This window comes from Malus sylvestris, chromosome 9 (genome assembly GCF_916048215.2).
Source record: "Malus sylvestris chromosome 9, drMalSylv7.2, whole genome shotgun sequence".
NCBI classification, from domain to species: Eukaryota; Viridiplantae; Streptophyta; class Magnoliopsida; order Rosales; family Rosaceae; genus Malus; species Malus sylvestris.
This window is the reverse complement of record NC_062268.1, coordinates 10692446-10702477: the sequence shown is the minus strand read 5'-3', so window position 1 is coordinate 10702477 and position 10032 is coordinate 10692446. Positions and strand designations below refer to the sequence as shown.

The 10032-nt window shown below is 37.4% G+C and overlaps 2 protein-coding genes across 4 annotated transcripts; both read right to left on the bottom strand.

Moving 5' to 3' along the window:
• Positions 1 to 622: 622 nt before the first annotated feature.
• Positions 623 to 2359, bottom strand: LOC126634583 (zinc transporter 8-like). 2 transcript variants are annotated; one of them, XM_050305111.1, is made up of 4 exons: positions 2205 to 2359; positions 1468 to 2084; positions 1238 to 1387; positions 623 to 1128 (listed from the first exon to the last, which is right to left on the bottom strand). In XM_050305111.1, exons 2-4 carry the CDS (start codon positions 2065 to 2067, stop codon positions 823 to 825), a joined length of 1056 nt encoding a protein of 351 aa, XP_050161068.1. In that variant the 5' UTR covers positions 2068 to 2084; positions 2205 to 2359; the 3' UTR covers positions 623 to 822. The 2 variants fall into 2 exon arrangements, with proteins under 2 accessions (XP_050161068.1, XP_050161067.1); XM_050305110.1 differs by having other exon boundaries at positions 1468 to 2291.
• A 143-nt stretch (positions 2360 to 2502) lies between these two features.
• LOC126634587 (uncharacterized) lies at positions 2503 to 3911 on the bottom strand. Of its 2 annotated transcripts, XM_050305118.1 has the most exons (3): positions 3577 to 3910; positions 3384 to 3543; positions 2503 to 3270 (listed from the first exon to the last, which is right to left on the bottom strand). In XM_050305118.1, exons 1-3 carry the CDS (start codon positions 3668 to 3670, stop codon positions 2979 to 2981), a joined length of 546 nt encoding a protein of 181 aa, XP_050161075.1. In that variant the 5' UTR covers positions 3671 to 3910; the 3' UTR covers positions 2503 to 2978. The 2 variants fall into 2 exon arrangements, with proteins under 2 accessions (XP_050161075.1, XP_050161074.1); XM_050305117.1 differs by having other exon boundaries at positions 3384 to 3911.
• Between the last annotated feature and the right edge of the window lie 6121 nt (positions 3912 to 10032).

The following is a 10032-nucleotide window of genomic DNA, read 5'->3' as shown; positions in this document are numbered from 1 at the left end:
ACTTTGGAAAATAAGGGGGAAATGGATCCAAAATAAGGGGGAAAAGGATCCGGTGAGGATCCTTTTCCTAGCTACCTAGAAATCTCATAATCGTGTCTATTCATCGTAAATCGTGTGGTCATAAATCATTTAAAATTTAAAACATAAAATTAAATGTAAATAGTATTTAACAAAAACTGACCGCACGATGTACAATAAATAGACACGATTGCTGGATTTCTAGGAAAATGATCTAGCAAGGATCCTTTTCCAAATAAGGGGACCAATTTTTTTTTGGAAAGGAATCCTCTCCGGATCCTTTTCCACCTAATCCGGGATCGGGCCGTTCAAATTTCATTCAACGGCTACAATTATTATCACTTTAAAAATGTCACCTTATTTATAGCCGTTAAATGAAATTTGAACGGTTTGGATCCTGGATTATGAGGATTAAGTGAAAAGGGATCCGGGGAGCAACAATTTCCAATTTTTTTTCATAATAAATGGAACTTGCTTTGCATTTTACGCCAATCATAATTTCAACGTAGAAAAAAAAATGGTGGATAATCGCTCCTAGATTTTTGCTGACTTTTCCTTCACTTTGTAAAATAAGGGGACCAATTTTTTTCATAGTAAAAGGAGCTTGCTTTGAATTTTCAGTCTATCATAATTTCAAGGTAGAAACAAAAAGATAAGTGGACGATAACATTGATCCATATATGCGTAGTCGAGGGATCCACTAGATTAACGGTTCAGATTAAAAGTTGACTGCATAACAAAAAAAACTTTATGAAAGTAAACTAAAATTATAGACAATATCTTTTGATTGACTAAGGTGTTTAATTAAGCCCATTTGGCCAACAAAGACATGCATCCAGCTCCAACAAGAAGAGATATGTTTGCCCCTGCTTGAAGCCTTCCGTCGCTCTGCATTTTTTGGTTCATGAAATCAGCTGCTAGCAGATCAACAAGGGCCATGTAGATTAAAATACCGGCTGATGCCGCGTTGAAAACGCCTTCCACGATGAGTGCAGTCGGGCTGCTTTCGTCATAAACATTTGATATTCCAATTCCGATGCCAATCCCAACAGGAGTTGTAAGAGAGAAGAACAATGACATGATTGCAACAGCTCGATTCTCGAACATCGCCTACAAAGAACATTAGAAAAATAATATCCGATCAACATCCAGTGTTTTTTTGCTCTAAACAACTTGGCTACCATCGTATTGACATCAATAATTAGAGGCAAAAAATTACCTGAGTTATGCATCCACCGAGTCCCATGCCTTCAAAAAATTGATGGAAAGACAACGCAGCTACAAGAGGCTTTATTGTTTTTGGACTTTCAGAAGCACCTAACGAAATTCCTATAATCACAGAATGCACAATAATCCCCAACTCCAAAACCTGCCACAAAAATAAAAGATAATTAACGATTTAATTCACCACTAATCACAAAAAAGAAAACTATTCAAAAAGAAAATTACCTGTGAAATCACTCTGTGCCTAAGAAGTTCTGTTGAGGGCGTAGTGTCAACTGCTCCATGAGCATGGCCGTGAGTTGAATGAGTATGAACATGCACGTGACCCCCATGCTCTTGAGCCTTCTCTTCGTCTCGATTAATATTGTTCTCGAAGTGAGAATTGCTGTAATAAGAAGTGGCATAAGAATCCACCATCAAAGTCCCAATGGCAGCCATCATGGCCACAAACCCAGTGAAGGGAAATTTCCCCCATGGGTTCTCCTTAAGAGCCGGGTCCGTCAAGTTCTCAAAAGCATCCGGGAGGACGTGGATGAACCCAGTAGCCAATATGACCCCGGCTGCAAAGGCCTTGATGATGAAGAATATGTTCCTATCGGGATGTAAAGCCGGAATGGTCTTCCCAAGAATTGGAATACCAACACCGAGTGCACCGGCGATTAGGATGGATGCAATCGCCCCGATTTTGTACTTTAGAGCTTCGGTTCTGTTCCGGTCCCCATCTTCTTCTTCTTTTTCACAGGTGCAGTCTCCGAAAACTAAGGTGGGGAGTATGAAGAGGAGGCAAAAGAATGCAAAAGGACCATGCTGTCGAAGTTTGCTCATCGCAGAAAAACCACGTACTACGAAACGCAAGAAAAAGTAGACGGCAAATTCAGGGTTCGAAACGCTACTTCATATAACAAAAAAAAATAGTTGGACGAAAGTTTAAAAGCACAAAACAGATGAGTGGAGGATCTTACTTCAATCAAAAGCAGTCGTAAGTGAATGAAGGAAAATCGAGAGAGGTATGAGAGAGAGAGAAGGTTTGAAGCTGGTAGCACTTTTTATAGGATTCTAAAGGTCTTTGGTGTGGTTGATACGGCTCCATAATCGAGATGGACTTGGAGGATTTGGGATTGTTGACTTGTTGACTTCAAGGGAAAGAATAAGAATTAGGTTTAACAAAACAATAATGGTTAATTTCAGTTTACTGTACTAAAAGTTTTTAGTTTTTAATATTTAATACATGAAAATTTTTTCGAGTAATACATGAAATCGTAATTTTAGATCAATTTCATACATTTGTTAAAATTACTGTTAAATGGTGACGTGGAGCTCACGATGACTGTGTTAATATGGGCGACATGAAGATTAAAAATTAAAAATATTAATAAAATTAAAAAACTAAAAAAATTAAAAATTAAAACAGATTTTCTTCTTTCCAAAGCCATGGCCGATTGCTTCCTCCACCTCTCCTCGTCCCACGACCTCCTCGACTCCTTCCTCCTCATACACCAGGAGGTTAAAACTCTCATCCTCTCCTCCACCAAAACCCACATCTCCAAACCCACCGTTGACCGCTACATCTCCGACTACTTCGGGCGCAGCGTCAAAGCCCTAGATGTCTACAACTCCATCCGCGAAGGAACCGAGCAGATGCACCAGTGGCTTAAGCTGCTCGACATCTTCTCCCTCATTACCTACTTCACCCCTGTTTTCAACATTCAGACCAAAACCCACTTTCCCAATTCGAATCAACCCACGTCGTCATCTTCTTCTTCGCCCAGATCGGCCATTTCAGCCGCAGGAATCTTCTTCGCCGCCGACAATTCAACCACCATCTCCATCCCTACCTTCCCCTCCTTCGAACCCAACACCCTCAAAGTACCCATTTTCCAGTTCCAATTTTCCCCATTTTTCCCAGCCAAACCCTTCCCCTTCTCCTCCCCCTCCCCCTTCCCCTCCATCGAAAAATCGGATCTTTCGAGGCGGGATCGGCTGAACTTGTGCATATCATCACCCATCATCAAGGCAGCTGCCGCTGCCCTACAAATACAGAGAACAAAAATGTTCAACTTAATAATTATTCAACACAAATGATTAAAGATAAGAGCTTTAATTAATTTCCAAAAAAATAAGAACTTCAGTAAATCATGTACCTTTGCGAATCAGTTTGTTGCTGCTGAAGTACGAAGTTCATGCACTTGGAGGAGTAAGGGAAGGAATTCACTGACGCTGCCATGAGCTGAGAAGCAGCAGCAAGCCTCTGCTGCTGAGCGGTTTTAGATCTGAGAGGCGCTTCATGGTCCATCATCTCCAGCTTGCTCGGCGCTTCATGGTCCATCATCTCCATCACCTCCCACCCCAGCCACCGTTTTCGGCTCATTCCCCGCCAACATCGTCGCGCCGAAGAAGGCTCTTGCGACCTAGCCATCGTAAAGCTCATCCTGTCCAAAATCCATGCTGAGGTCCTGATGGTGGAGATCGAAGGGTAAAACAAGAAATTTTGTTTTATTTTTTATTTTTTATTTTCTTAATTTTTTAAATATTTATGTTGATTATATTAACACATGGAACTCGGTCATTATTCATATAAGCATCACATCACACTTAACGGTTCACTTAACAGTAACGTTAACGGATGTATGAGACTATCCCAATATTATAATTTCGGATACACTTCGAGATGATAAAAACTTCATATACTAAATGTTGAAAATAAAAAAACTTTAAAGTAATAAACTGAAATTAACTCAAAAAAGAATTAACAAAATAATGAGATTATGAACTAATCAACCTATATAACCTTATAGCCGATCAACCATGTAGTATTGATGCATACGAAAATTTTACGGTTAATGGTGAAGAAAAAATGAGGACATTCTATGGAGGTTTTGTTTAGGAAGGCAACTATGAGACTGACTTAAACTGTCATTAAAAAACAAGTGTATTGAGCTGTTAGGAAAATCCGATGTTTTAATTTCAAAGTGTCGAAACAGTAGACATAATATGTAGAAGAACAGGGGGGTAGCAAGAGGTTTCACACAGAATCAACTTTTGAATTGATAAATTTGTCAAAAAAAATGACGAAATAATGTGATTCTTCTATTTAATTCAACTAGCATATGGGCACATACAAAGTGTGTAAGAAAATTTTTTATTTTTGTTTTTTAAATAGAAGGAGAGTGATAGAGAATGTGGAAGTGGGAAGTTTTTCTTTTATTTTTTTATTTTTTTAATTAGAAATATGTTATGATTATATGTATGTGAGCCTTTGAAAAAAAAAACAAAATTTGGTTATATGAAATTATATTTCTACCCATATTTCTTATTCATGTTCTATTTTAATTAAAGGATTAAACTGATAATTTCATAGAATTTTGGTTCACAATGAATATTTTATTAATTAGTAGGCATAATGTCCCCGTCCAAAATGGTCAACGTAGAGGCCTGCACAAACTCTTAATTAATTCAATTAATTGTTGCCGCTGATAATTATATGGGAGGGTCTCAATTATTTGAACTTAGATTGGTAAAAAATTATGTTCATATAGACTTTTTTTTTTTTTAAGCGAGAAGGAATTTATAGAAAATCAAATTTTGTTTGCATCTTCCGGATAAACTTTTTTTACTATATTGCAAATTTCCCATTGTTAGCGCTATATTTATTATGGCACAGTTTTTAATTTCTTTTTATGTCTATTTTACTCTCTCATGTTTATTAGGTGAATGTTACAACTTTGTTAATCTTAGACCAGCTGCTGTCCACCTATAGGTTGAAATTTTTTTCTCATTACCTAATAATATTTTTTTTGTTGCCATTTTTGAGTTGTGGTATCCAATTTTTTTTTGCTTCTGCCAAATAGGTAGTATTTTCTTCCAATCCAATCACAACCTACAACAATCAAAATTAACTAATCACACAATTACATAAAAAATATTTAACAAAAAAAAATTAAATCAATTGGGAGAAGGAAAGATGGAGGAGAGGGTGTTGTGAGAGAGACAGAGCATGAGTTTTGCAGGTTCATGAGCAGCTACGTCGGGTAGGTAAGATTAGAACTAAACTGTGAGTGACTACTATTTTCTTGTACCATATGATCTACAGGTCAGTCAAGTCGCATGATACTTCCAATAGAAACTCACATGCATAGCTTGGTATTTTCCTTCGGCCTTCATCTCAAATGGAAGACATGCATCTCCTCCGGATTCACTGGTCCTAATTCACCAAATCTCGTGATCCGGACTATTGAAATTTGATCCAATGGTTAAAGTTATTATAACTTTTAAAATAAACCTATTTTTATAACCGTTAGATTAACTTTTAATAATCTAGATCATGAAATTTAGTGGATTAGAACCAATGAATCCGAAGAGGACCATGTCCTCCATTTGAGATGAAGGCCGAAGGAAAGTACCAAGCTATGCATGTGAGTTTCTATTGGAAGTATTATGCGACATGACTGGCTAACAACTTCCTGCCAACGAAGTCAACCTGATTGGGACCAGTGGAATCAAACCTATTCCTCATAATTTATAAGGAGTAGGATTCTCTCTTATCTTCTTTCTATCCCTTCCTTTCACATTCTCTATTTTGTCTTTCTCTTTCTATAAAAAATTAATATAAAATATTGACATAACTTAACTGTAACCGTTCAAATAGGAGTGGAGGGAAGGGAAGAGAAAAAAAGAAGGGAGACAATCCTACTCCAATTTATAAAAGTTTAGAGATGATCTAAGAGCACTTTCAACGTACTCTTTTGTCATGTGTACTGGCTCCATTTGCAATTCAATCCCATGTCAAAGTGGTGTTAGCTCATTCGAGCAATTAGGCTGAGGTGGGAGAGCTCAGGCGCAAGTCCAAGGCCCAAGCGTCTAAGGGAGAGTGATGCAAAGCTAACGTCAGCCACATTATAAAAAAAATAAAAAAATTCTTTAAATACCTTACCATTTTCTCTCACCTTACACCACATTTTAATATTTTCAATGATTCAGAACATGGAAGGACATATTGCGCAACATAATTAGTTAAAAATCTTATCGAAATTTACTAACAAAAATTGTATTTTTAGATAATGACACGTGACCAGACGAGATCGGTTAAAAATCATATCTGAAATTAAAAATAAAATTATTTTTTATTATTTTATAAAATAAAAAATACTGATATTTTATTGTCTATTGTCATAGCTATTCAATTTAGGAATGGAGATGCAAAAGGCAATTACTATTCATTGAAGGGAGATACTATTCACTTGAGGGGATTTAATTGTCAATTGCCAAGGGGTGCCTTTACACACTGGAAGTGCTCTAATCGACATAATTTGTACTAATTATATTCCGGCCCTGTTAGCATTCAATCAACTCTCATTCATTTTTTTTTCCCTTAAACTCTTTATTTTGGATGAAAATTTTAACGAAGTTTGTCAAAAAGATTATTGACACATCCCAACCCGAAATGTCCACCTAGACACCCGAATCGCGATGTGTTGTCCAACACCTGAAAGGTAACAAAGCCATCAAGTGTAGTGATATGGAAAATGTGAATAAATTAAAACCTAAAAGTGACTAATTTAGAGTGCGCATGTGAGCGGGATCGAACTCATATCACACAAGTGATGTCAGAGCATAGATAAATTGCAGTAAAAGAAAAGTAAGGACATTTATACCGAAAGGAGAAGTCTCTTATATAACAACTTTTACCAACCATCCTTGTCATCACAAAACCTCTGCCACTAAATCCTTGAGGAGGAGCGCGAAAAACAAGGGTGAGTGGGCCTGAAAATAATTTTTTGTAAAACCTTTTCGAAAAGTGTAACCCCTAACTGTCCCAAAAATATTATAATACTAGTATGTAATTGTCACGCCACAAACCCGAGGTCAATAGGAAAAATTTCGAACCCAAATCCGGCGCGCAAGCTAAAAATAAAATTAAATAAAAGGAAAGTGAAACTAGGTGGAAAATATGAAATTCCTCTTATAACAAGAAATCGATAATTCTTTACAAGACAAAATTAAATAAATACAAAATTCTATCCTTACACTTAATCCGATCTCATCCCGTCTACCCTTTTTGACTATTTAGTTTTTAAACCTGCATAACAATAGAGGGGTGAGTTTCAACAGCTTAGTAGAGACATAACCTTATCACAGTAATTGATAATATTAAATTAAGTGTCATGAAATCATATAGCCAAATATCAAATCATTATTGATAATAATGCATGAATGCAATGCAACCTCTTCGGCTACCCTTGTTCATAAACATGCACGTCCAATACCATTCATTTAAGCAGCCAAAATATTATATATACACTAAAACCTAGTTTTGGGTTACTGTTTACCTATAGTATGCGGACGAATTTGCCCCTCATTTTCTTTAGTGTTTTCTAAATTTGGTGGGATTGTGCTGTGAATTGGCCATTTTGCCCTTGGTCATGTGTGTTGCGCGTGCATGGCTATCGGATTTTCTAGGGAAGATGCTAGAAGCATCTTTCGTTTCTCTCTTTCTTCTTCTCTTCTTCCACCTCTTCCTTCCTGCTTCAATGCTCCATTTTCAATAGCCTTCCTCCTCTTTCAATCAAACAAAACCACCACCAACTCTACAAATTGCTTCTCCACCAATTCACCCAAATTCAGCAACTAACTCCACAGCACACATGAGAACCGCAACGCACCACCAGTCCATACACGTATTTTCCATAACCCTCTTTACGAAATGTTAGATCCCACATCGCCCAGGGGAGTGGATCATCTATGCCTTATATGTATATTCTCATCTCTTCCTAGCACGAGGCCTTTTGGGAGCTCACTAACTTCGGGTTCCATAGGAACTCTGAAGTTAAGCGAGATCGCAGCGAGCGCATTCCCAATATAGGTGACCCATTGGGAGGTTGCTCATGAGTTCCCAGAAACAAAACTATTAGGGCGTGGTTGGGGCCCAAAACGGACAATATCGTGCTATGCCAGAGTCGAGCCCGGGATATGGTGGGGGTCGGGGCCGAGATGTGACATTGTTAGATCCCACATCACCCAGGGGAGTGGATCCTCTATGCCTTATATGTATATTCTCATATCTTCCTAGCACGAGGCTTTTTGGGAGCTCAATGGCTTCGGGTTCCGTAGGAACTCCGACATTAAGCGAGATTGCAGCGAGAGCATTCCCAGGATGGGTGACCCACTGGGAAGTTGCTCGTGAGTTCCCAGAAACAAAATCGTGAGGGCGTGGTTGGGGCCTAAAGTGGACAATATTGTGCTACGGCGGAGTCGAACCTAGGATGTGGTGGGGGCTTGGGCCAGGATATGACACAAAACGTAAGCAATTTGCTTACCCTGCTTTAGATTTTAAAAAATTCTTTACCAAAGAAATTTATAATCTGGTGATTTTCTAGGGATCCAAGGATTGAAAAAATTATGGGTTCTTAGAGGATTGGAGTGAGTGAAAGTGATTAATCAATCAATCAAAGAAAGAAGTGAAATTTTCTAGGAAAGTCAAGATTTTTTGTTTGATTTCTACATAGCGGTTTAGGGTTTAGGGTTTAATATACTTTTTCAAAATTTCTGTTAAATAATTCTCCTTTTGTAGTATTTGCAACACTTCAATTTTCGCCTGAAGCTTCATTTCAATTGGTGCATGAATTTCATTGATTTCTTTGCTTTTTGTTTTAGGGTTTTGGTGGTTGAATAAAACACATAAATGGGGAACAGAGCAGTGAGCCAAAGGTACCAATTTTTGTGTTTTTTACTTTCATGCATGAGTTATATAATTTTTTTAGGAATAATTTTATATGTGATTAGTGGAGATTTTGTGTATAAGTAGGTAAATTTGGTCTTAGTATTTGTTCTTGAATTGTTTTGTTAGGGTTTCTCAAACCCTAGATTTGATTTGAGTCTGTTGAATTTACTGTAGTGGGGGTATATGGAAGTATAATACATAAGTGGTGTGTGTGTTTTTGTGAGCAAGTCAGAACCAAGAGCATGTTTTCTTGGGTTTTTGTTGCTTTAGAATCTCACTCAGGTGAGTTACTGTGCAGAGGGTTTTTGTGTTGATTCGGGTCTTTTTCACTTCGAAAGAAAACTATGAAACTCTATTAGAAGTATCAAAGACTTTGTTTTTCGTAGATTTAGAGTTTTGTTTAAGTTTTATTATATTAGAGCTGAATTTGGTTGCTCCTTGGCTGTGGGAAGATAGCCTAGGTGTGTCATTTGGTGAAGCATGGGTTGGGGAAAGAGACAGGGAGTGTAAGGAGTGTGGTTGCAGATGAGCATTTGAGGTAGAGAGATTTTGGGTTTTCCATTTGGCCATCTGATTGTTGTAATCGGTTAGTTACTTGATCAAACTGTTATGGGTCTGTAGTTTTTGAGACTTTGGGTTTTTTCGCATGAGAGAGTTGGTATTGATTGATAAATTAGTTTTGTATTTTTCTGTTTTGATTTTTCTTTGTTCTTCGTCCCCTTTCCAACACCACCACCAACATCACTTTCACTAAATGAAGGTGGAGATATTTAGATACCTATTAAGATGCAAGAACTGTACTAATAATTTGATTAATAAATTTAACCTTTGATACAGATGTCGGTCATCTCTACCATCTCCTTTTACATTTGGTTAATAAATCTTACATTTTGATATCAAAAAATTAGCGTAGCCTTTTGTAATCATTGCTTCATTGTTTTCACACTGATTTGGGAATACATCTGTGATTCCAGAATTGAAAGTGAAAAATGGTCAAAGTTGGGGGGTTGAACCGCTTTTTTGGATTTGTGGTCAGTTGTCGTGTTGTTAAGACCTTGGAAAGGAATCTGAAT

Coding starts and splice junctions, on each gene's coding strand:
- LOC126634587 (XM_050305117.1), bottom strand. CDS start 3,670: ATGAGCTTTACGATGGCTAGGTCGCAAGAGCCTTCTTCGGCGCGACGA. Junction 3,271..3,383: donor CAACAAACTGATTCGCAAAG/GTACATGATTTA, acceptor CTGTATTTGTAG/GGCAGCGGCAGCTGCCTTGA.
- LOC126634583 (XM_050305111.1), bottom strand. CDS start 2,067: ATGAGCAAACTTCGACAGCATGGTCCTTTTGCATTCTTTTGCCTCCTC. Junction 1,388..1,467: donor GGCACAGAGTGATTTCACAG/GTAATTTTCTTT, acceptor TTTTTGTGGCAG/GTTTTGGAGTTGGGGATTAT. Junction 1,129..1,237: donor TCGGTGGATGCATAACTCAG/GTAATTTTTTGC, acceptor TGTTCTTTGTAG/GCGATGTTCGAGAATCGAGC.